The sequence below is a fragment of the Ursus americanus genome, chromosome 14 (genome assembly GCF_024610735.1).
Source record: "Ursus americanus isolate L20-20 chromosome 14, mUrsAme1.1.p, whole genome shotgun sequence".
Classification (NCBI taxonomy): Eukaryota; Metazoa; Chordata; class Mammalia; order Carnivora; family Ursidae; genus Ursus; species Ursus americanus.
The window spans coordinates 49,340,092-49,367,392 of NC_142140.1; the positions used below are offsets into that span (position 1 = coordinate 49,340,092).

Below are 27,301 nucleotides of genomic sequence, written 5' to 3' on the forward strand. Positions count from 1 at the left end.
GTGTGTTTCAGACAGAGCAGAAGCTTAATAAAGTGAGTTATGCAAATGTATACAGAAGTTGATTTCAAACAAATGGCAATTCCAGAGAATAAATAGAAGGAGCAGATTCTACTTCCAAAGCCTGATCAAAGAATAGCAGTTCCTGACTCTGAGGCTATACAGAAGTTGATTTCAAACAAATGGCAATTCCAGAGAATAAATAGAAGGAACAGATTCTACTTCCAAAGCCTGATCAAAGAATAGCAGTTCCTGACTCTGAGGCTGTGAGCCCTGCAATCATGGGCACTTCTTCAGCCCCAGGACCATTGGCCCTCACATCACTGGAACCCCAAGGACTTTTTTCAGAGCCCTTCTTATGTCTCTGTTCCTCAGGCTGTAGATGAAGGGGTTCAGCATGGGTGTGACCACTGTGTACATCACCGAGGCCACTGCACTTGCGTGGGAGCTCTGGGTAGCAGCAGAGCTAAGGTACACTCCTAGGCCTGTACAATAAAACAAAAATACAATGGAGAGGTGGGATGCACAGGTGGAAAATGCTTTATACTTGCCCTGAGCTGTTGAGATCCCACAAATGGAGGAAACTATCTTAGAGTAAGAGTAAGAGATCCCAGCCAGGGGAGCAGCAGCCAGCACCACTGTTGCAAAATACATCATCATGTCATTAAGAAAGGTGTCAGAACGGGCAAGTGGGACCACCTGATTGATTTCACAGAAAAAGTGGGAGATTTCCACCTCTCTGCAGAAGGTCAGCTGTAACACCATTAAGGTTTGCAATAAGGACTTCAGGGCACTCATGATCCAGGACACCAGAACCAGCAGTCCACAGAGCAGGGGGTTCATGATGACTTTGTAGTGCAGGGGGTGACAGATGGCCACAAAGAGGTCATAGGCCATCACACTCAGGAGAAAGGCATCCCAGCCTGAAAAGAGTAGGAAAAAGTATATCTGAGTGATACAACCATCATAGGTTATGTCTTTGCTCTGAGTCTGGATGTTCCACAGCATATTGGGGATGGTGGTGGAGGTGAAGCAGATGTCTAAAAAGGACAGGTTGGCCAGGAAGAAGTACATGGGGGTGTGGAGGTGGAAGTCAGAGCTGACGGCCAGGATGAGAAGCAGGTTTCCAAGCACAGTGATCAGGTACATGGAGAGAAAAAGCCCAAATAGCAGGGGCTGCAGTTCTGGTTTCTCTGATAATCCCAGAAGAAGAAACTCTGAAATTTGTGTATCATTGCCTGGTTCCATATGGTGGAGAAGACTACCAGCGAACAAAAAAACAACAGACTAATTTTTCAATACTGAACATTACAAGTAACATTGAAATTCTGCAATTTTCACTTTGCAATCAGAAATTCAATATTTGGGGGCGCCTGGGTGGCACAGCGGTTAAGTGTCTGCCTTTGGCTCATGGCGTGATTCCGGCATTATGGGATCGAGCCCCACATCAGGCTCCTCTGCTATGAGCCTGCTTCTTCCTCTCCCACTCCCCCTGCTTGTGTTCCCTCTCTCGTTGGCTGTCTGTATCTCTGTTGAATAAATAAATAAAATCTTAAAAAAAAAAAGAAATTCAATATCTTGGGGTTCCTGGGTGGTTCAGTTGGTTAAACATCTGCCTTCAGCTCAGGTCTTGATCCTGGAATCCCAGGATCAGGCCCTGTTTTGGGCTCTCCCCACAGCAGGGACTTTGCTTCTTCTCTGCCCTTCCCCCTGCTCCTGCTCTCTCTCTCTCTCAAATAAATAAATAAAATCTCACCAAAAAGTCAATACCCATAGTTTTTGTATGGAACTTGTCCCCTGTTGGGACTCTGCATCCCAGTTCTGAATAGGAATGCACATCCCACACTTCGCCTTTTACGCAAGTACTCGTATGTTCTATACTTTAATGAGAAATTCTGTCACACTTTTGAGAGTAAATTTCAGTTCTGACTAATGTCCAGGTGAAGAGTATAGGTTTCAAGAAACAAAAGTCTGCAGAGTTCAGTGATGGAGAAGATAAGGGGATAGAAAAAGTTGATAGAATATCAGACTGTGAGGGGTGCTATGAAGAAAAGCCAGTAAAAATAAAACAGTGGACGCAGGTGTTAATTTTCCCGGGTGCTTGGATAGTCCAGCCCACATTACACAGGGGCCTCGTTCAGGAGGAGACACATTTATCCAGGAGGTATTTGCCCGTCAGGGGAAACAACCAATGCAAACTCTGAGAAAAGACTTGGGTTTTTTTCAAATTAATTCTTAAAACCTCAGTATGGTTGACATGCATGTCACATTAGTTTTGGGTGTACAACACAGTGATCGTCAGTTTAAACGCCACGCCGTGCTCACACGTGTGGAGCTGCCATCTGTCACCACACAACACTGTGACCTTATCAGTGACTACATTCCCTGGGCTGTGCCCTTTATTCCCATGACTCATTCATTCCTTAACTGGAAGCCTTATTTACCACTCCCCTTCACCATTCTGCCTTTCCTTTGCTCATTTTTTGTTTTAAAAATCACTGCCAGCATACGCAAGAAATGAACCATGGAGCTTTACATCAAAAACTAGGGATGTACTGTACGGTGACTAACATAATATAATAATAAATAAATAAATAAATAAATAAATAAGTAAAAATCACTGCCAGGCTATTGTCACCTCCACCACAATAATTAAGAAAACAGGGATCCAAGGCAAGCTGCTGACATCAGATTGTCTCTCCCTTAAGAATGTGAAAGTGCCCCTTAGCATAATCTCCTCTAGTTCCATCCATGTTGATGCAAATGTTGGGTAACCGTTCTTTCTGATGGCTAATAGTCCATTGTATACATGGGTTATCCCATGAAGGGTATAAAGGGGGGCACGTGTTTCATGGAGCACTGGGTGTTACACACAAACAATGAATCATGGAACACTACATCAAAAACTGATGATGTACTGTATGGGGACTAACATAATATGATAAAAAAATAATTAATTAATTAAAAAAACTAAAAAGAAAATGTGAATGTGCATCCAAATTCTAGTAGTAATGTCTCCTATGAGCATGTAAACATGTGTTTCCATTTTAATGTGATCATTTTATGCCCAGTAGTTAAAGAAACATAAAAAGTCAGTTCCAAAACCTTAGAGGAAGGAAGTAGGGACAAAGATCCAATAAGCTCATGTGACCCCCTAGAGATGGTGAGGAGGAGCAAATGTCCTTGGTTCTGGCAACACTCCAACCCCAGTTACAGTGTCTTGATGCCCAGAGTAATAAAGAAGCAAAAGGCCATTTACCCAAAAGAAAAGGTAGGGAGGATTTTACATTATCAAGACATCTGACCCATCGAACATCCCACCAGAATAATAAATAAAGGGAAGACACCCACAGTTCACTAAAGGAAACACACACAGTACAACAGAAGTGGGGGATTTTAAAAGATGATTTGGTAAAGGAAATTTTCTAAATGATAAAAAATGCAAAACTTTATAATCAGAAACTAGGGTTTTGAATTTTGGATCTATGCATATTTGCTGTTTGAATTTAGAGCACCAACCAAACTATAATAAATGTTAATATCCTCCCCCAAATCGTAGGGCTTGAGCTGTCCATCCTTCTCAGGTGGTTGAGAGATTTAGTGAACATACGGAAAGTCCTTAGCATAGTTCCCTCCTGTTGATAATAAATGGTTAATACCGGCGACAAGATTTGGCTGAGTTTTTTCTTCTCTCAATGTCCCCATTGCTTCCCCACCTCTGGGTCCCCAGTTCCACAGCCTTCTTTCAGTCCCTTGTCATCTCTCCACTTACCACGGGCTGGCGTCCTCTAGCCAATATTCACATTTACCCAGAGAGATCTTTTATATTGCATTTAAGTTACTGTCCCAACTCTGCATCTTAACCCCTTCTTGGTGACTCCCCACTGGAGAGTGAACCCCGAATTCCATAACTTCCAACACTTGGCTTGCCTCCCTTGGCCCATCCACCAGCTTCCCACTCCCACTGCCTCATCGACATCAATGTCACAAACACCGAACTTGAGTTGTAGCTTCACCTGAAGCCCCAGTCTCCAGGCTCAGAGCCTCCATACACCTGCTGCCCTTTGCTGGGAGTTGACCACTGGTCTCTTTGGGATCACTCACCTCCTCTCTATCTTCAAAATCCCATCACCTCTTTCAAACTGTAAGGAGTCATCTCCTTCATGAATCCTTTGTTTTTGTTCTGTTATTTTAACATTCCCACAGAAAAAGGATGTTTCCTCTTGCAGTAATTTAGATGTAAGGGTTATCACTGTGTAACTTTTATTTAATTCCATGTATGTTTCTCTGCTAGACTATGGGTGCCCTGGGGCACGTTATATAGACTCTTACACTTTATCCCCAGACATAGTTTGGTTGGGAACAGTGGGAATAAATAAATGTTCATAAGGAATGAGAGAACCTCTGCTCACAGAAGTTGCCAGTGATGAGAGAGAGAACAGAAGCAGGGAGATACTCTCAGGAATGGAGGACATGGGAGAGAAATGTTTTCCACATCCTCAGATTGGGACCATTTGTGGGTCAGACTGTGATTTATAAGAATAAATAGAATAAGATAAATAAGGCACAATGGAAAATATCAGAGTGCATCATACGTGGTCGGAGTTCATACCAAAGCATTTCATGGTTCTCCTTGTTGAGTCCCATGGGTGTGTGTGTGTGTGTGTGTGCACGCAGAAATGTGTTTATTTCTGTGTTTGCCTGTGCACAGCTGCTGGATCACATGTAAAAGGCATGTTTTGCTCTGAGATAAAATCAAAAGAAACTTATCCATGTCAGTAAATGCAAGAATATTTTAAAAAGAAGGGCATTTCCAAGGTTCCTGAGTGGCTCAGCAGGTCATGATTCCAGGGTCCTGGGATGGAACCCTGAGTCCAGCTACCAGCTCAGCAGGAGTCTGTGTGCCCCTGTCCCTCTGCTCCTGCCCCCACCCCCAGAATAAATAAATAAAATACTTAAAAAAATAAAAAAATAAAAGGATGGCACTTCCAGGCATTGATGGAAAAGCACTGTGAATGAAGAGCCCATTAGAACGTCCAGGATGCAGAGGGAGTAGGCAGCCAAGTGTGGGTGCTGGGGTTCCCCCAGATTCAGGCACCGCACACTCACTGTACTTTTATTTCCCCAATTGCTTTGTTACAGTACCTACATCAGGCCCTTGTTCTGGTTTTTATTCCATATTTATTCCTATGTGTTTGGCCACCCTTGTCCTCATATGGCTCAAGAAGGAACAGATGAGGCTAGCCTTTCTCTCACATGTCTTTATGGCATCTTTTCTTTTTTTTTTAATTAAAAAAAATAAGTTTTATTTATTTAAAACCCAATGTGGGGCTGGAACTCAGGGCACTGAGAGCAAGACTTGAATGCTCTTCCAGCTGAGCCCGCCAGGCACCCCTGGGGCATCTTTGCTTTGTAATTCCTGGGCTTTGAGTTTCGGTCTCTCTTTGACAAACCCCTGGGCACGCTCCACTCCTGTTTCTGATTTTGGTCCCACACGTGTAGGCGTCCCTACAATATACTCTATAAAATCAGACACACCTCAGAAACCTATTTCCATCCTTCATATGAATATTGCTGAGGACCTTAGTCACACACACATTTATGTCACCCACTCTCCTTGCTTTGTTTGACACAGGATCCAAATGAGCAGGACCTCACCTCCTTTGTGCACTTTTGTTGTTTGGAAAAGGTGTGCATTTAGATAGAAACACGTTTTTAGAAGATAAATTCATAAAATAAAAACAAGAAGGGTAATGAAAGCTGGCAAAAATACAGTGGATTCAAAACAATCTTATTAATCTCAGTTGAATTTAAAAAGACTAACTTCTGGGTGCTGGCTAGCTCAGTCTGAGGAGCGTGTACCTCTTGAACTCGGGGTCATGGGTTCAAGTCCCACATTGGGTGCCGTGATTACTAAAATAAATAAAACAACTTTAAAGAAATAAAAATAAAAAGACTAACTTCTTCAAGAAAGGATCTAAAATTACAATTTCACCACATTAGCAGATCTCTAAATCAAAATGGGGTAGGCAAAAACCTAATGAAAAGAATAGGACAATATACCTTAAAATCATAATTTATCCTAAAAATAGGCAGAGAGCAGTATCTAAAATTATAATGTCATCCTAAATAAACTTAAATAGAGTCAAAAATGTTGTGAAAATGTGTAATTTGAATGCAGAAGAATAGGTTGCACAGGATGGCAGAAGATGAGTGCTAGTTTAGAAAACAGATCTAACCAGAAAAGGCAAAGGGCAGCAGTAAGCAGGCACAGATGTGAACTTAGAAAGCAATGCATACCAAAAGGCAATTTATTTAGACGCAAATAAAAAGCAATGGGTGGGGACAAAACATGACCTATGGATAGATTGGACTGGTCAAAGTTTATAAACTCTCAGACTACCCAGCAAATACATCTCTACATACACACAAGAATTAAACATCAAATAGCAAACTCAGCTTACACATTTGTAATTATTTGTTGGAAAGAATGCAATCAAACAGAAGAAAAAAAATGATTCAGCAAGAAAAACAAACAAACAACAGCGAGAACGGTCAGACCCCAGTATACAAAGCAAAAAACGTGAACAAGCGATTTGGGACGGAGAAAGTAAATGGCTAATAAACCCAAAATATAATCCACCTCCAGGTAATGAAATAAGTGCAGACTAAAGCCCTTTACAATTTGCCTTTATGTGCTGTAAATAAACTTAAGTGAATACCTAATGTGAGAGAGGATTCTGTGAGATGTATATTTCCAGAACAGCTGTTGCAAGGTAGTGGCTCCCTCCACTGGTCTGGACATTCTTTACTTTAAAAAATATATATATTTTATTTAAATTCAATTAATTAACATACAGTGTATTCTTAGTTTCAGAGGTAGAGTTCAGTGATTTATCAGTTGCATAGAATACCCAGCTCCCATTACATCATGTGCCCTCCTTAATGCCCATCACCTAGTTACCCCATCCCCCCACCCACCTGCCCTCCAGCAACCCTGTGTTTCCTAGAGTTAAGAATCCAGGTCTGGATCTTTCTTTCTTTCTTTTTATTTTTTTATTTTTTTATTATGTTATGTTAGTCATCATACAGTACATCATTAGTTTTTGATGTAGTGTTTCATGATTCATTGTTTGCATATAACACCCAGTGCTCCATGCAAGATGTGCCCTCCTTAATACCCATCACTGGCCTATCCCAATCCCCTACCCCCTCCCCTCTGAATCCCTCAGTTTGTTTCCCAGAGTCCACAGTCTTTCTAATGAATACAGAACATACTACAATATACACCATTTAAAAAATATATTTAAATGTCCTCACTGCACTGCACCCACCTCCATACCTAATAGTCTATTTTCATATTCCCTTTACTGCAAATCTCCTTGGAAGTGTTCACATTTTCCTAAAGAGAGTGCCTCCCATTCCTTCTCTAGTCTCATCCAACTGGACTTTTATTCCCACCACTTAATTGTCAACGGTAATCCTTGTATTGCTAAGTGCACAGACATTTCTTTGTTTAAAATATTCAAAAAATTGAATATAAATGAATGAATTCACGACACCAACAAACTGGCTATGCTAGGCTGTTTAGGCTTTCAGGTGACCTCAGGTAAAACTTTCAGCTTCCATTCTCTCTGACCATTCCTGAAATACTTGCTGAGCTCTGAGACTCACCCAGATGGGGTCTTTGGGAGGAAGGTCTCTATGTGGAGGTCCAAATTCTACTCTGGATAGTTGATGATGGAGACTGAAGCTCTGTTCACAGGACAACAGGAAGGAGTGAAGCATGGGTCCCCCAGCAGACGCAGGAATCCAAACACAAAAACCATGTCTCCTTCAGCTGAAGGTTGAATGTGCCCAGGGGCTGCAACAGAGGAGATATTTACAGCTCCTTATATTTGCTGTATCTGTTCCCTGTCCTTGCTCATTAGACACATATCCCATTTTTACTCCAACCCCCGAGCACATCTCCCCATGGGAACTTATCTGCACTGAATGGAATTATTTCCTGTAGATTCTCTGTTCCCAAGAGACCAGGTTAGAATTCAGGCACATGCAATGTTTATTACTCCTTCCTGAAGTTGCCTGGCTTCCAGAGCTCTAAGATTGAAACTGTCCACAGACCTGAGTGATTGCTTTTTCCTAATCTAAGACTGAGGACACCTGTCTTGGCTATGCTCCCTATGTCTCCAAAATGTTGAGTTGTGGTGGGAGCACAACTCCTGAAAGCACCAGAAAATTGTTCTTCCTTCTCCAAAAAGCAAAAGCATGTTCCTTTGCTACAAAACCATGGGTACAACAATCCTTGGATTCATAATTCTTTTGACAAATCAATTAGAAGTTCAGTGTTTGAATAGAAGTTAAAAGTTGACATCTAGTCATTCATTTATAAAAGATTTGGTAGTTATAAGAGATCAATTTAGACCTTTTAATGCACCACGGGCTGAGCTCAGAATCTTATATGGATAACCTGATTTATTTTGTGCAAAAGCCATTCTATAAGGACCATAAAATGGTGAGCCTCATTGCACATTTGTAGAAATGTGACTTGGAAGTGTTGAGTGCTTGACCCAGAATTATGAACTGCAGCATTAAGAAATGATGTGTTTTGATTGGAATGTTACAATATAGGCCAGTGTTTCTCAGCCAGACATGATTTTGTGTGTGTGCGTGTATGTGTATGTGTGGGGGGTGGGCATTATGTGTGTGTGTGGTGTCCTAGTGTGGTTTGGTCTCAGGGTAATGCTGGCCTGATGCAATGCATTTGTAAGCTCTCCTTCCTCTTCTGTGTTTTAGAATAGTTTGAGGAGACTAGGTATTAACTTTTCTTTAAATGTCTGGTAGACTTTCCCCGTGAATCCATCTGGTCCCAAACTTGTACTTTTCGGTGGCTTTTGGATTACCAATTCAATTTTGTTACTTATAATTGTTCTGCTCAGATTTTCTATTTATTCCTGTTCTGTTTTAGAAGATGGTATATTTCAAGGACTTTCTCCATTTCTTCTACGTTGTACATTTTGTTGCCTACACTTTTTCATAGTACTCTCTTACGATTCTTTGTATTTCTATGGCAAAAGTTGTTACTTCTGTTTCTAACTGCTGATTTTGTCTTTTCTCTCTCTCTTTTTTTCATGACTGTTGCTAAGTGATTGTCAATTTGCTTTAACTTTTCAAAGAACCAACTCTTGCTTTCATTGATTTTGTTTCTGTTCCTTTTTTAAGTCTCTGTGTCACTGATTTCTGCTCTAATCTTTATTATTCCCCTTCTTTTACTCATGCTGGGCTTTGTTTGTTATTTCATATATAAACTCAGTACCTGATAGTGATTTAGAGAAGGAATACCTAACGTGAATTGCTTTAATTTAATTTTAATTTAATTTAATTGGTCCCATATCCATCTAGACACTGCTTTCGTTCTTGTTAGGAGAGATATCTTCCCTCAGTGTTCACTGTGAATCAGCTATACCAGTGCTCTAGATCCATGTTCCACTAGACTTTTTCCTCTTAATTATACCACTGAAGTATAATTATATACAATAAACTGCACCTATTTAAAGTATATAGTTTGACTTGTGGTGAGCACAGCATAAAATAAAGTGTTGAATGACTATGTTGTACACCTGAAACTAATGTAATATTGTGTGTCAACTATAATTAAAATAATTTTTAAATAAAGTGTGCAGTTTGCTGCATTAAAGGAGTCATATAAAATATAGGAGCACATTATTTTTTTAAACTTAATAACTTCTTTTTTATTATGATATGTTAGTCACCATACAGTACCTCATTAGTTTTTGATGTAATGTTCCATGAGTCATTGTTTGCATATAACACCCAGTGCTCCATGCAATACACGCCCTCCTTAATACCCATCAGCAGGCTAACCCACCCCCACCGCCTCCCCTCTGAAACCCTCAGTTTGTTTCCTGGAGTCCCTAGTATCTCATGGGTCTTCTCCCCCTCTAATTTCCCCCCCTTCACTTTTCCTTTCCTTCTCCTAAAGTCCTCCATGCTATTCCTTATGTCCCTCATATAAGTGAAACCATATGATTCTGTTTGTATGTAATTCCAGAAGTGCACGATAAGCTTTAACTACTTGGTTCTGTTAACTAATTAAAATTTAATGCCCCTGAGCCTCAGTTTTCTTATTTCTGAAGATAAAATGGGATAATAAGACTAATTTCAGAGGCATGCTGTTGGAATAAACAAATATGTGGTCGTATTTTGTACAACCCTAATAAAATGTTCAAAGGTGGGAGGTATGAATGTGTGTGTGTGTTTATACACATTTTTCTTTCAAGTAAACATGGGTACTCATATGCATACACACATAGACTCATTATTAGGTGATCTTTTGTGTCACAGGTGAACTTGAGAGAAAAGGGGAGAGGATAAGAATGAAAAGAATGAACATTTGGATTAATGTGAAAGTAAAGTACTGTAAAAATTTGAACACGAAATTTAATACGGAATGAGTGGTCTTAATGATTCAATATTTTTTACCTTAGTGCCTTTAGGTCAGAACGGCTCAGGGCATGGGACATTTTCTATATCAGCTATTGGGGTTGAACAACTCCAAAGTGACTTCATATTTCTTTTTCTACCTAAAGCAGGATTTCAATACTAAATATCTTTATCCAAGAGAATATAAATGAATAAGATCCAAGGCTTGATTCCTTTCCCTTGAGAAAGTTATATTAGATAAAGGTCTGGATTAGATTTTTAAAAGATTTTATTTATTTATTTGAGAGGGAGAGAGAGAGAGAGAAGCAGAATCACCATTGAGCAGAGAGCCCCGTTGAGGGGCTTGATCCCAAATCCCTGAGATCATGACCCAAGCCAAAGGCAGATGCTTAACCGACTGAGCCACCTGGATGCCCCTGGATTAGATTTTTATTTTGGTTGTAACAAATGACCATGCTGCTGCCTTCAAACAAATACATTTATTTTCTGATAGTTCTGGAAGTCTGAAGTCTGAAATAGGTTTCTGTGGGCTAAAATCACTGTCTGCAGAGAAGAGTTCATTCTGGAGGTCTGGGGAGAATAGGTTTTCTTTCCTATTCCAGCTTTAGAGCCACCTGTACTCTCTGCCTCATGTGCCCTCCCTTTTTCTTCAAAGTCAAAATATAGCACCTCAAGATCTCTCTCTGACTCCATCTTCTGCCTCCCTCTCCCACGGTTGGAGGACCCTTGTGATCTATTGAGCTCACCTGGATAATCAGAATAAGTTTACCCTAGTGTCAGCTGACTAGCAGTGTTAATACCATTTCCAACCTAAATTCTCCTTTGCCATGACAGAATGTATATCCAAAGATTCTGTAGATAAAATGTGGAAATGTTTTGGGGACATTATTCTGCTACTAAAAGACTTTGTCAGAGGTATATTTACTGTCAACTCATGGGCCCTTCCTTTGAAGAATCAAAGACAGAATTTTTTTCAGAGTCTACATGAGAATTGAGATTTTCTTTCAAAACCATACATGAAGAGGACCACATAGATTATTTATTAACATCTCCCCAAACCTACAAATGACAATGTAACCTTTCAATTAAATAAAATCAATATCAACTCAAGGTTAAGGTAAAGTACAAGGATGTTAGATCTCTGGAAGGCTGGCAAGTTCATGAGAATGAGGAAACAAAACTGGATTCACTTCTAATCTCTTCTCTTGGGAACAGAGTCTCAGTAGGATAACTTTCCTTTCTGTCCAGACCCGTGGCCCACAGGGAATGAAGTGCTCTGAAGTGGGAGTAACAATGGAAACAGCGCCTAGTGAGCAGACACAGGGAGCTGTAAATATCTCCTCTGCTTCAGAACTTCAGCACGTGGATCCTTGGACTGGCTGGGACATGGTTGTTGCTTTTGGGTTCCTAAGTCTCGCAGAGGGACCCATGCTGCATTTGTTTCCTTCTGTCCTGTTTGGGAACAGAGCTTTGGTCTCCATCATCAATCATCCAAGGAGAATTCAGACCTCCACACAGAGACCTTCATCTTATAGATTGAACCCAGGTGAGTCTGAGAGCTCAGCAGGTATTTCAGGAAAGGATCAGAGAGAATGGAACCTGAAAACTTTTACCTGAGGTCACCTGAGACTAGTAGACTCAATTATTTGTAACTTATGTAATGTGTTCAAAAGAGAAGTGTCCATTGGACTCAGCAATGCAGTCATCATTGTTGACAATATGTGCTGGGAATGGAAGAGCAGTTGGATGAGACGGGGGAAGAAACGGGGAGGACCTAAAGTGGTTCCAATGAAATTAGAACATATCCAAGGAGTCTGCAGTTAATGGGAGCAGGAAAACAGAGTATTAGTTTTGAGCATGTTCCGTATTTATAGATAGACCCAGACCCATGCAGGTAGCTGTTCCCTTGCAACAGCAGTTCCTGAGACATACATTTCTCAGCATCTTCTCTCACACTGAGTATTCACATGAAAAATTGTATTTCATATACAAATAGCCATATGCTAACTAGCTTCACTTTGTAATACTTCATTACCAGGAGGTGTGAAAATGATGGAGAGATTTGTAAGGTAGAAGAAAAACTCAGCCAAATCTTTTCACTGGTTGTAATCACTCACTCAGTGACAGGAAGGAACTGTACTGTAAGCTTTTTACACATACTGACGACCGCTGTCTGCCACCCTAGGAGGATGGGGGCTGCTATTCCCACTATCTGAGTGAGGATATTCACATTTGGAATGGATTGCTTGTCTCTCCCAAGTTCAAGCAGCATATATGTGGTAGATCTGACATTCAAAACCTGGTTTTTCTGGGGCACCTGGGTGACTCAGTCATTAAGGGTCTGCCTTCGGCCCAGGGCATGACCCCAGGGTCCAGGGATCGAGCCCCGCATCGGGCTCTCTGCTTCACTGGAAGCCTGCTTCTTCCTCTCCCACTCCCCCTGCTTGTGTTCCCTCTCTCGCTGGCTGTCTCTCTCTGTCAAATAAATGAATAAAATATTTTAAAAAAGACAAAACCAACCAAACAAACAAACAAAAAACCTGGTTTTCTGATTCCAAAACTTTTGCCTTTAAAATCATTCTGAAAAGTTTTTTATTATTTCATCTTTAAAAATCCCCTTCTATTGTCGTACATTGTATATTTTCTGTTGTGAATTGTGATTTATTCCGTTTGCACATTTTTTTCTAGAAGGTTATTCAATCAGTAAAATATCTTGAAATCATGATGATACCAATGCTTTATTGTTTAGAAACATTGTTATTTTCCTGCTTTGTTAATTATTCTGGGCATCAGGGGATGTGTACTGGGGCTGGAATGCTGCCAGAACCAGGGAAGCTCTCTGCTCATCAGTCTCTCAGGGACTGCCTGAGCTTATTAGAACTCTTTTCCCCCTTGTGTCCATTTCTTTCCTCGCTGTGATTTTGGAACTGCTTTCTTATGTTTCTTCACATACAGGACACAACTGGTGATGGGCATGACGGTGTGCATGTGATGGGATGAGCACTGGGTGTTATATGCAACTGATAATTTATTGAGCACTAGGTCTGAAACTAAGGATGTACTGTAAGTTGGGTAATTGAATTTCAATTAAAAAAAGAAAAAAGAAATGCAGAACACATGATAATCATATTGAAATGGAGCTCATGTTTCCATGTCCAGTAGAGGCTTCCTAACTAGATTTTAAGTACTGTTTACACAGTCTTCAGGGTAAAGGTAATCTCGTGTTGACAGCTTGCCTTCTACCGATTCTTTCAACAGTATTGTGGCTAAAGGCAGGAAAAGCATGAGAGTAGCATAGTGGCGGGAGGCCGTATTGCACTGTGTTCATGTGTGAGCCAGTGATGTGTGTGTGTGTGTGTGTGTGTGTGTGTGTGTGTGTGTGTGTTGTGGGGCATGAGCAGTCCTCAGGACAATGGTACGCAAGTTCATATACTCCAATGTGTGACCCTTAAATGCCAGATTGTTAAAAAATGGATGGAAATAAGGAAGGAATCCATTTCTATTCACAGATTACCTTGGAACACAATTAATAAGATGCAAAGAACACCATGTGAAGGAAGGACTCCCTGTGTCTTGAAGTCCTATCAGTAGCAGGAAAGCCACCTCGGTCCTCAACATTCTCTGCCACCACCTCTCCTCTCTCTCCCTCTTGCTCATTCCCTCACCACACTGACTGCATGTTGAGATCTGCAGATCTGCAGTAAGTGTCTTCTGCAGGGCCTTTGCTCCTCTTTCCCTGCAGGGCACACACCTGATTCAGATTTCCACCTTGCTTCTGCTTAGTGTTTTTTGCAAGCCTCTATTAAAATGTCACCTTCTTTGCAGGTCTTCCTGAACTGCTATCAAAACTTAGCATCCTCCACATACACTCCTTTGTATACCAACTTTTTTTTTCCTTCACAGCACCTGTCACCACCTCATATGGGATGTGATTTTTTTTAATATATATTCTTTCTCCATCATTGGATTGTTTGGAGTTTTCACTTTTCTCCAAGTTTTTATTTATTCCAATTATTTAACAAACAGTGCCATATTGGTTTCAGGTGTAGAATTTAGTGATTCAACTCTTCTATACATCACTCTGTGCTCATCACCACAAGTGCCCTCCTTCATCCCCATCACCTCTATCACCCTCCCCACCTTCCTCCAGCAACCCTCAGTTTGTTCTCTATACTTAAGGGTCTGTTACTGGTTTGCCTACCTTTTATTAGCTACTATGTTTGCTTGCTTTATTTCCCTAAATTCCACACATGAGTGAAATCATATGGTGTTTGTCTCTCTCTGACTGACTTATTTCACTGTAGCTTCATCCAAATAATTGTAAATGGCAAGATTTCATTCCTTTTGATGGCTGAGTAATATCTATCTATCTATCATCTATCTATCTATCTATCTATCTATCTATCTATCTATCTATCATCTATCTATCTATCTATTATCTATCATCTATCTATCATCTATCTATCTATCTATCTATCTATCTATCTATCTATCTATCTATCTATATCTCACATCTTATTTATCCATTCATCAGTCAGTGGACATCTGAGCTCTCTCCATAGTTTGGCTATTGTTGATAATGCTGCTAAGCAAATCATCAGGGTGCACGTACTCCTTCAAATTAGTTTTTTTTTTTTGTATCCTTTGGGTAAATATATAGTAGTGCAACCTACAGAATGGGGACATATCTCCAAATGACATATTTATAGAGGGTTAGTATACAAAATATATAAAGAACCTAAAAATTCAACACCCCAAACAAACAAATAATCCGGTTAAGAAATGAACAGAAGACATGAGGAGACAATTTTCCAAAATAGGCATACGGGTGGCTAACAGACCCATGAAACGATGCTCAACATCACTCATCATCAGGGAAACACACATCAAAGCTGCAATGAGATATCACTTCACACCCCTCAGAATGGCTAAAATGAACAACACATGAAACAGCAGGTGTTGGTGAGGATGCAGAGAAAGGGGGCTCTCTTACATTCTTGGTGGAAATGCAAACTGTTGCAGCCACTCTGGAAAACAGTATGGAGTTTCCTCAAAAAGTTAATAATAGAACTACCCTATGATCCAGCAATTGCACTCCTAGGTATTTACCCAAAGGATGTATGGACTGTTCTTTCTCAACACCCTCTTCTCTTTGTCTAGAAGATGTCAGTGCTCAACATATATTCTTCAAATGCAGGAAAACATTTCTCATTAAAACTGTAATATCTGCCCTCTTAGGGCAAAGGCTGAATGGACAGGAATTCCTAATTGGAGATGTCAGGTAACATCCTTTAAATAGGATCAGATCTATACAAAAAATATAAATTTCTTACTGATTACAAAATATAAATTGTAGCATGTTACTTTGTTAATAATGCCCATTTGCTACAAGTCAAAACTACCAGGGATCACCTCATACCTGTCAGAATGGCTAATACAACAACAAAAGAAATAGCAATTGTTGGTGAGTATGTGGAGAAGAGGAACACTCTTGACCTGTTGGTGGGAATGCAACCTAATGCAGCCATCCTGGACAGCTGTAGGGAGGTTCCTCAAAAAGTTAAATAGAACTGCCCTTTCATCCTGCAGTTTCAATGCTAGGTATTTACCCAAAGAATACAAAAATACTAACTTAAAGGCATATATCCTCCCCAATATTTATAGCAGCATTATCTACAATAGCCAAACTATGGGAACAGCCCAAGTGTCCTTCAACTGATAATCGATAAAGAGTACGTGGTATATTATGTGTATATATATATATATATATATATATATATATATATATATATATATATAATGAAATAAGAGTCATCCATAGAACACGATTCTTGCCATTTACACGACACAGATGGAGGTAAAGAGCATTACGTTAAGTGAAATAAGTCATTCAGAAAAAGATTAATACCATATGATTTAACTCATATGTGGAATTTAAGAAACAAAAGAAACGAGCAAAGGGGGAAAAAAGAGAGCGAGCAAACAAAGAAACAGACTCTTAACTACAGAGAATAGACTGCTGGTAACCAGAGGAGAGATGGTGAGGGATGGGAAAATAGTTGATGGGAATTGAGGAGAGCACTTGTGCTGAGCACCAGGTGTCGTATGGATGTTTTGAACACTATATTGCACACCTGACTGTAGTATTATACTTCATGTTAACTAACTGGAATTTAAATAGAAACATAAATAATGAAAAAAAATAAAGGGTAATAAAAAAAACAAATTACATCCATTTGCTGAAAATTGTTCTGTTATTTTTTTTTTCTTCCTTGATAGTAACATCCACCAGATGGAACCAGGTAATGATACACAAATTTCAGAGTTTGTTCTCCTAGGATTATCAGAGGAACCAGAACTGCAGCCCCTGATATTTGGGCTTTTCCTCTCCATGTACCTGATCACTGTGTTTGGAAACCTGCTTCTCATCCTGGCCGTCAGCTCTGACTCCCACCTCCACACCCCCATGTACTTCTTCCTGGCCAACCTGTCCTCTGTAGACATCTGTTTCACCTCCACCACTATCCCCAAGATGCTGTGGAACATCCAGGTTCAGGGAAAAACCATAACATATGCAGGCTGTATCAACCAGATTTTTTTTTTTCAGTGTGTTTGGATTCCTGGAGAATTTACTCCTGATGGTGATGGCCTATGACCGCTTCGTAGCCATCTGTCACCCCCTGCACTACACAGTCATCATGAACCGCCAACTCTGTGGACTGCTGGTTCTGGTGTCCTGGATCATCAGTGTGCTGAATTCCTTGTTACAGAGCTTAATGCTGTTGCAGCTGTCCTTCTGCACAGGCATGGAAATCCCCCACTTTTTCTGTGAAATCAATCAGGTGGTCGGGCATGCATGTTCTGACACCTTTCTTAATGACATGGTGATATATTTTGGAATTGTGGCTGGGGTCCTTTACTCTTACTCTAAGATCGTTTCCTCCATATGCAGAATATCATCAGCTCAGGGAAAGTATAAAGCATTCTCCACCTGTGCGTCTCACCTTTCAGTTGTCTCCTTATTTTATTGCACAGTACTGGGAGTGTACCTTAGCTCTGCTGTTACCCAGAGCTCCCACGCAAGTGCAGTGGCCTCGGTGATGTACACGGTGGTCACCCCCATGCTGAACCCCTTCATCTACAGCCTGAGGAACAGAGACATAAAGAGGGCTCTGAAAAGAATCATTAGGGTTCCAATGATGTATGTGCCAATTGTCCTGAGGCTGAAGAAGTGCCCATGATTGCAGGGCTCACATCCTCAGAGTGAGGAACTGCCATTCTCCCATCAGGCTGTGGAAGTGGAATCTGCTTCTCCTACTTATTTCCTGGATATCCATTTGTTTGAATTCAATTTCTCCATACATTTAAGTAACTCACTTTAGTTAGCTTCTGCTATGTATGATATACAGACAGTTTCCCATTTATCTATTTTCATAAACTTCCAATATTTTCTCCAACTTTGGGCACAAATGGCTAGATATTTCTGTATCTTACATAGGGCAAGATGGATTTCTTAAAAATAATTTCATTTCAAATGACTTATACCATGCCAAGTAAATTTTCTCCAGATTTCACAAAAGAATAATCATGAATTATATTTTTTATGTGGAAGAAACTATACTTGGCCACTAAGCCCTTCACATAATGTATTTGAAGATGGAAATACAAAACCATAGTTTTACCTTGAGTCTGTCAACCTTTTTACGTATCTGCCCTCATTAGTCTTCCTGAGAATGTGGACTCTAACATTGTTCTGTTTACATCTCAGGCTCCTGACAGGGATGCAAAGGCTAGGAAAGCCCGGGCACCCCCTGCGACCTGTGCTTGTGGACATTCTCACAGATGCTTCCCTGACCAGAGCCTCTGCTGTGGCTGCACCAGCCCTTGGGCTCCTACTGTGACTGCAAGATAGGCCTCAGCATCACCCATCAGAGACTCTAACAAAACCAGGTTTATTCTTCACAGGTCCTGGAGGGCACAGGCGATCCCAAAGACCATTCAGAGAGGTCTCAGAGGGGTGAGAGAGGCATTGAGAGGGAAAGAGAGTGGTGCGGAGGGATCTGTCTTTATTGGGGAACATGGCCAGGGTGGTTAAGGATTTGTTGGTTTCACATTTTCCAGGACAATTTTATATGAGTAGAATTTGGGTGCTGAAGAGGAAAGCAGAGTCATTCATATGTCCGTATGGAGGTGACCCAGGTCTTTCTGAAGAGGTACTTCATGGCTGGGGTAGTCTCAGGGCTTATCTGATAATAGCATCCCACACCTGACAATATGTCTATTCAACATGGTTGTCTATGAAATGGATGCCTCAGAAGTTCAAAGATTAAAGTCAGGCACCTACTCTATAAACATTCTCCTGTGTTTCCTGACTGGTCTGATTTTATCCTGTGATTCAGCTCAGTGTCCAGAAAGACTATGGTAGCCACCAAGAAACACTGATGAGCAAACATTTCTCTCCCAGTGGAGTCTACGGAAAGGCAAATTTCAATAAACAGATCGACCTGATATGTTCTAAGTGTCAGGATGACTATAAATACTATGAAGAAAAATTTCAAAACACTCATTTCGTTACTAAACAAAATATTCCTTTTTTTTACTTTTTTCTTCTTTCACATCAAAGTTCATGCTTTGCATCTATTTATTGAAGCATGGAAGATTGGTGTCCACAACTGAGGGGGCTTCTTTATTTATTGAGTTGAAGGGTTGGTTAGTGTCTTGTATGTTTCATCACTGAATTATCTTCCTTTCCTACTTGAACACTGCCAATGTTATGGGCTAATATGACTCTATTGGTCCGCAAAATGTCTCCCTTTTCCTAAAATTTGTCACAAATGCTAAGAGATGGCAAACGAACAGTATCAGTATCATCCATTTTCTGCCTCCTTCCTGCTCAGAAATCTCTTCCAACTGCATGACCAGAAGACACTTCATGGGAGAGCTGATGCCCTGCTGGTCTTGTGATTCAGAATCACCAGTTCTTCTGCACAAGCATGCATGTCCTTCAAACTCTCCCAGTGACTCAGAAGGGAGCCCACATACAATCACTTGTTCATAACGTTAATGGAAAGAAACTTGAGTAACAGAACGATCACGACTGCTGTCCTCTTTTGTCAGATCATGTGCCACAAATAAAATGCAGCCCTTGTTTTAACTGCCTCAGATCTGTTCACTTGGATTACTGTGTCAGTCACCTATGGTGCATAACAAGCTGTCCTTGTCAAATGGGACACCCCTATCATGTGGGTGGCCAAGTGCGAAAGTCAAGAGAGAATTCTTGAGACATTTTACGGTGCAAAAAGGTGCTTTTACTTTAGCACAGGGACAGGACCCGTGGGTAGAGAGAGACACACAAGGATTGTGAGCTGTGACTGATTCTGTACTTTGGAGTTTGTGGAGGGTGGAGCTGGAGATAATGTAAATTTCTAGTTTACAGGACCTTGGAGGTCTGGCTATTGTCAAGATACAGCTGCTTTTAGTCTCTGATAAAACATCAACATCAAGGCAGCCATGAGCTCCTGGAGGAGTGTCACACTCTGAGTGTCTCAGGGATTCATCAGGGGCTGTGGGTTGTAAGGAGATTGCCTTCTAGCTACATTTCTCTTGCCTTTGTTCTCCTCATCAGTAATCCCTTTACAATCAATTAGCATTATATTCTGGGAGGCATTTCTGATCTCTGCAGGGCTCCTCGTGGGTCTGGGGTCAGGAGTGAATCTCTACATGTGTTTCTAAGGCTCATTCACAGTGTTGTACCTGGCTGTAGTGTTTCTCTGTACCAGTCAACTTATGGTCTTATTACTACATTTCTATATGTAAGTTATTCTTCTATTTGTGAATTAAATGAACTGATGTGAATTATTTGAATTTTATGTCACTGTTCCTATATCCATATAACACTTGCTTTCCTTCCCTGTTAGAAGAGCTCTCTCCCAAACCTTCAATGGAGAGTCAGCCACCTGTGCTCTAGATTCTTCCCTAGCCATGCACCATAGATACTTGCCCATCTAATTAAATCATTGGCATGTAATTACACACAATAAACTGCAATTTTAATGGGTACAATTTGATGACTTATAGGAGCTACATGAAAATGAAGAGCACATGGTGTAAGTTTCTATTTGTCTCTAATTTAGGGCTGTTTGTAAGCTTTATCTGATTTATTAGGTAATTGTTAAAAATTTCAGATCTCTGGGTCTCTTTCCTTATTTCTGAAAGCAGTGTGGAATACTAAAAGTAACTTCATTTGAATGTTGTAAGAAAATAATGAAATGCATGGAAATTAATTTTTACTCCAAAGAAAACATTCCAGTTCAGTGGTTGTGAAATGAATGAACAGTTGAATCAACATGAAATAAAACGATACAGAAATATAGACATAAAATTGTAAATTACAATGGGTAACCCTAATTTTGATCATAAGCTCCTTTCCCATGTCACTGCTTCAAAGGCCTCAGTGTCAGACCACACATGCCATGAGGAATTCACTGTACCAGCTGATGGGGCAGAATATTGCCAAATTGATTCAATTCTCTTTTTCTATTTATTTGGGTTCCTTAAATACAAACTGCCCTTTCCCAAGGGAAGTTGATGAGTGAATTGAGAGGCTTAAAGTCAGTTTTCTAAAATAATTTTATTGACTGTCAGTATGAGAATCCTCCGGCTGCTGTAAAATATCCCCAGACTATTTGCTTAAAACAAACACATATGTGCTCTTACAGTTCTGGAGTCAGAAACTTGGAAGGAGTCTCATTGGACTAATAGCAAGATGTCCGCATGGATGAGTTTCTTCTAGAGGCTTAAGAGAGAATCCATTTTCTTTCCAATCCCAGTCTCTCTTGCTGGGCATCTGCATTCCTGGGCTCCTGGCTCTTCCTCCACCTTCAGAGACAGCAGGGCAGCATTTTCAATGTCTCTCGGACACCAACTCTTCTGTCTCCCTTGTCAACATTTGGAGGACAATTGTGATTACCTTCGTCCCACCTGTACAATCATATCTAATCTTTTTATCTTAATGGCAGCTGATTAGCAACCTGTACAATCTGCTACCTTAACCCTTCTTTGCTACAACAAATAACACATTAAAGGACCTGGGGATTAGGACATGGACATATTTGGGAGGGCCATCTTGTGCCTACTACAAAGTCTTTATCATAAGTGAATTATTCTGTTCAGTTATGAAAGCAATAAACACGGAATTTACACAGCCTCGAGAATGAGTGAATATACCATTTCTTCGAAATTTCTTGCAATGACAATATTTGGTGACAAATACCTAAAACTCCCCATAGTTACCTCTAATGCAGGATCACAGCTTTGTTAATCAAAGAGTGATCCACACACCAGTGTTACAGCATCTCTATTCCCTTAGTTCCCTGCAGTTCCTATCACACCACTTTGAAGAATGAAAAGGTAGGCCAGACAAAGAGTGGTAGACAGCAAAGCAAAGTTTATTGAGCATAAACTCAATATAAAGTATAAAGCTCCCAGAGAGTGAGGGAGCACAAGAGGCTGGGACCCAGAGTTTCTATGTTAAGGGGTTTTTATGATCTCTTTTGCAGAACTATCTTAAGTAATCAGGGTGTGGTGAGTCATGCCAATCAGGCCTTGGTCATGCATCTGTTTACTTATTAGGTTATTGGCTCTATGATGATGGTCCTTTCTTTTTTTTAACGATTTATTTATTTATTTATTTATTTATTTATTTATTTATTTATTTGTTTATTCATTAATTCATTCATTCATTCATGAGATAGAGCGGGTCCAAGTGTACAAGCAGGGTGGGAAAGGACAGAGGGAGAGGGAGGATCTTATGAAAGTTCCACTCTCAACACAGGACTCAGTCTCAGGACCCTGAGATCATGACTTAAGCCAGAATCAAGAGTCAGATGCTTAAATGACTGAGCTACCCAGGGACCACCAAAAGTCTGTATTTTAATTCATGGTCATTTGTTTCTTCTCACTCTGCTCACAATAAGCCTACATCATTGATGGAATGAGATAAAATGCAGGCAATATTTATCAAGAACTTACAGTGTTCCAGGTCCTTGTATCTCCTCTCCCTCTCCCTACCCCCGACAGAGGGAGACAATCTTTTCCTAATTTTGCAGTTATAAAAGTACATTCAGGAATTTTAACTAAGCTACCCAACACCACACAATTAATAAGTAGTCAAAACAGGATTTGAACCTAGGTCACTCTGAATCAGAAATCATATTTGTTGAAAATTACCCTAAGTTGGAAAGGAAAATGTCAATCGCTCCCTCTCAATCTCTCTGTCTTTCTCTCTCCAACTCATTTCCTTTTCTGAAGTACTATCTTAATATCACCAGAATGTGTATAGCATATGCTAAAATTTGGAGATTTTATTTTTTTAAAATTTAATTTTATTTAAATTCAATTAATTAACATAAAATGTATTATTAGTTTCAGAGGTAGAGTTCAGTGATTCATCAGTCTTCTATAAAACCCAGTGCTCATTACATCACCAGCCCTTCTTAATGTCCGTCAACCACTTACCCCAACACCCAACCACCTCCCCTCCAGCAACCCTTGGTTTGTTTCCTATACTTAAGAGTCTCTTATGGTTTGTCTCCCTCTCTGATTTCATCTTGTTTTATTTTTCCCTCCTTTCCTCTATGCTCTTGTTCTGTTTCTTAAATTCACATGAGTGAGGTCATATGATAACTGTCTTTCTCTAACTGAGATATTTGGCTTAGAATAATACCCTCTAGTTCCATCCACGTCATTGCAAATGGCAAGAATTTATTTTTTGATGGCTGAGGAGTATTCCATTCTATGTATGTACCACATCTTCCTTATCCATGCATCTGTCAATGGACATCTGGGCTCTTTCCATAGTTTGGCTATTGTGGACATTGCTGCTATAAACATTGGGGTGCAGGTGCCCCTTAGGATCACTACATTTGTATCTTTGGGGTAAATACCTAGTAGTACATTTGTTGGATCATAGGGTAGCTCTATTTTCAACTTTTTGAGGAACCTCCATACTGTCTTCCAGAGTGGCTGAACCAGTTTGCATTCACAAAAACAGTATAAGAGGGTTCCCATTTCTCTGCATCCTTAAAAAAATAAACATCTGAGGTTTCCTAATTTATTAATTTTAGCAATTGTGACCAGTGTAGGGAGTTATCTCATTGTGGTTTTGATTTGTATTTCACTGATGACAAGAGATGTGGAGCATTTTTTCATGTGTCTGTTGGCCATTTGCAGGTCTTCTTTGGAGAAGTGTCTGTTCGTGTCTTCTGCCCATTTCTTGACTAGATTATATGTTTTTTGGATGTTGAGTATAATAAGTTCTTTATAGAACTTGGATACCAGCCCTTTTTCTGTAGTGTCATTTGCAAATATCTTCTCCCATTCTGTAGGTTGCCTTTTAATTTTGTTGACTGTTTCCTTTGCTGTGCAGAAGCTTTTTATCTTGATGAAGTCCCAAAAGTTCATTTTCGCTTTTGTTTCCCTTGCCTTTGGAGACATGTCTTGAAAGAAGTTACTGTGGCCAATGTGAAAGAGTTTACTGCCTATACTCTCCTCTAGGATTTTGATGGATTCCTGTCTCACATTAAGGTCTTTCATCCATTTTTTTAATAATAATTTTTATTATGTTATGTTAGTCACCATACAGTATATCCTTAGTTTTTGATGTAATGTTCCATGATTCATTATTTGCATATAACACCCAGGGCACCATGCAATAGGTGCCTTCCTTAATACCCATCACCAGCCTATCCCAATCCCCCATCCCCTCCCCTCTGAAGCCCTCAGTTTGTTTTCCAGAGTCCATAGTCTCTCATGGTTCATTGCCCAATCTGTTTACCCCCCCTTCATTCTTCCCTTCCTTCTCCTACAGATCTTCCTGCTATTTCTTATGTTTCATAAATGTGTGAAGCCATATGATAATTGTCTTTCTCTGCTTGATTTATTTCACTTAGCATAATCTCCTCCAGTCCCATCCATGTTGCTGCAAATGTTGGGTAATCATTCCTTCTGATGGTGAATGGTGTAAGGGAATGGTCCAGTTTCATTCTTTTGCATACAGCTGTCCAATTTTCCCAGCAGTACTTATTGAAGAGACTGTCTTTTTTCCATTGGGTATTTTTCCTGATTTGTCAAAGATTAGTTGACCATAGAGTTGAGGGTCCATTTCTGGGTTCTCTGTTCTGTTCGATTCATCTATGTGTCTGTTTTTGTGCCAGTACCATGCTGTCTTGGTGATCACAGCTTTGTAATATAGCTTGAAGTCAGGCATTGTGATGCCTCCAGCTTTGGTTTTCTTTTTCAACATTCCTCTGGGTACTCAGGATCTTTTCTGCTTCCATACAAATTTGAGGATTATTTGTTCCAGCTCTGTAAAAAAAAAAAAAAAAAAAAAAAAAAAAGTTGATGGTATTTTGATAGGTATTGCATTGAATGTATAAATTACTCTAGGTAGCATAGACACTTTAATAATATTTATTCTTCCAATCCATGAGCATGTAATGTTTATCCATTTCTTTGGTCTTCCTCAATTTCTTTCATGAGTGTTCTACAGTTTTTTGATACAGATTCTTTACTTTGTTAGTTAGGTTTATTCCTAGGTATATTATGGTTTTTGGTGCAACTCCAAATGGGATCAACTCCTTAATGTCTCTATCTTCTTTCTCATTATTAGTGTATAGAAATGCTACTGATTTCTGTGCATTAATTTTATATCCTGCCACTTTGCTGAATTCCTGCATGAGTTTTAGGAATTTGGGGGTGTATGCATCCTTAGATACATATAAACTATCGAAACTGAAACAGGAAGAAATAGAAAACATGAACAGAACCATAGCAGCAAGAACATTGAAGCAATAATCAATCTCCCAGGAAACGGGAGTCCAGAGCTGGATGGCTTCCTAGGGGAATTCTCCCAAACATTTACAAGAACTATTACCTATTCTTCTGAAGCTGTTTCCAAAAATAGAAATGGAAGGAAAACTTCCAAACTCTTTCCCTTGAGCCCAGCATTACCTTGATCCCAAAGCCTGCACAAAGAACCCACCAAAGAGGAGAATTACAGACAAAGATCCCTGATGAACATGGATGCAAAAATTCTCACCAAGATACTAGCCAATAGGTTCCAACATATATTAAAAGGATTTTTCACCCCAACCAAGTGGGATTTATTCCTGGGTGGCAAGGGTGGTTGAACATCTGCAAATCAATGTGATCACTGTATTAATAAATGAAAGGAAAATAACCATATGATCCTCTCAATAGATGCAGAAAAAGCCTTTGACAAAATATAGCATTCTTTTTTATTTTTTTTCAGATGAAAATATTCTTTATATCTTGAGAGACAAAACCCCTCCCAGGCTCTGATAATACTTTTTCACATTCTGGAACAATTCATTTGTATGCATTTTTTAATTACAGGTATTTACTTTATGTGTGTGCTTTACCATCTGTTTTGTTTTGTTTTGTTTTTGGTCTTTCTCTGCTTGACTTATTTCACTCAGCATAATCCCCTCCAGGTCCATCCATGCCGATGCAAATGGGTATTTTAGCAACTAATGAATCATTGAACACTACACCAAAAACTAATGATGTACTATACAGTGGATAACTGAACATAATAAAAAATATAGCATTCTTTCTTGATTAAAACTCTTCACAGTGTAAGGATAGAGGGAACATACCTCAATATCATAGAAGCCATATACAAAAAGCCCACGGTTAATATTATGCACAATGGGGAAAAACTGAGAGGTTTTCCCCAAAGGTCAGGAACACATCAGAGATGTCCACTATCACTGCTGTTGTTCAACACAGCACTAGAAGTACTGGCCTCAGCAATAAGACAACAAAAAGAAATGAAAGACATCAGAATCTGCAAAGAAGCAACCAAATTCTCACTCTTTGCAGATGACATGATACTCTATGTTGAAAACCCAAAAGATGGGTCTTTTTTTTTCCTGTCCTCTGGGGGCATATGGCCTAATTTCCCCTTACCCTTATGATATTGACAAATGTTTTGTGGTTAATTGTCTTATTTAGGACATTTTGAAGAAGTCGTTTCTTCAAGGGCTATGAAGAAGAATGTCAGTGAGGTTCTGTCTAAGCTGGAGAACAGGATCTCAGTGCTATTTTATTTTAGCTGTCCTGACTCCATTTTTTATTGTTGGAGACCCTGGCCCAGACTACCTAACTGTCCAATAACTCCTAACACCAAGATAGCAACATCACCTGGGAGCTTGTTAGAAATGCAGAATCTCTGGGCCACCCAGGGACCTGTGATCAGATTCTACACTTGCTGTGGGATCCGTGTGCATTCACAGGCACACCGAAGTTGGAGAGATGCTGGTCTGGATGGATTTCTCAGTGTTCATGGTTGACATTTGTGGCAGGATAATAAAATTGCGTATTTTAGGTGGATTATAGGTGTTTAGCAACACCCCTTCAGACATTGCCTGATTTCCCCATAAGCAAGCTCATTTCCGGTTGAGAACCACTGCCCCAGAGCTTGAGAAGTGGAAGCATCCTGACAGAATGAAGTCAAGGCCACCACATACTTGGATATTAAATGTGGACAGGTCACTAGACAGCACCAAGCATGGAGTTCATAAATGTACTTCCTCAGGGATAAGATGTTTATTAAAATTAAATGAAACAATCCATATGAGATGTGAAGGTCATGTTGTAATACATGAGAAGACGTAAACACACCTGTTATAATAAACAATGATTTTATGACAAAGGACTATGTGGCAGCTCTTAACTTGTATAAAGTAAGAAATTCCTAATTATAACAGCAAACATCTCCTGAAACCAAGTGTGTTGTGGCCAAGGTTTGTTATCAGAA

The 27,301-nt window shown here is 39.9% G+C and overlaps 1 protein-coding gene and 1 pseudogene across 1 annotated transcript; one reads left to right on the forward strand and one right to left on the reverse strand.

Moving 5' to 3' along the window:
- Positions 1–312: 312 nt before the first annotated feature.
- Positions 313–1,245, reverse strand: LOC123796734 (olfactory receptor 7A17-like). Its single transcript, XM_045804231.2, has one exon. It carries the CDS (start codon positions 1,243–1,245, stop codon positions 313–315), a length of 933 nt encoding a protein of 310 aa, XP_045660187.2.
- A 15,508-nt stretch (positions 1,246–16,753) lies between these two features.
- Positions 16,754–17,702, forward strand: LOC148108972 (olfactory receptor 7A17-like; annotated as a pseudogene).
- Positions 17,703–27,301: the final 9,599 nt, after the last annotated feature.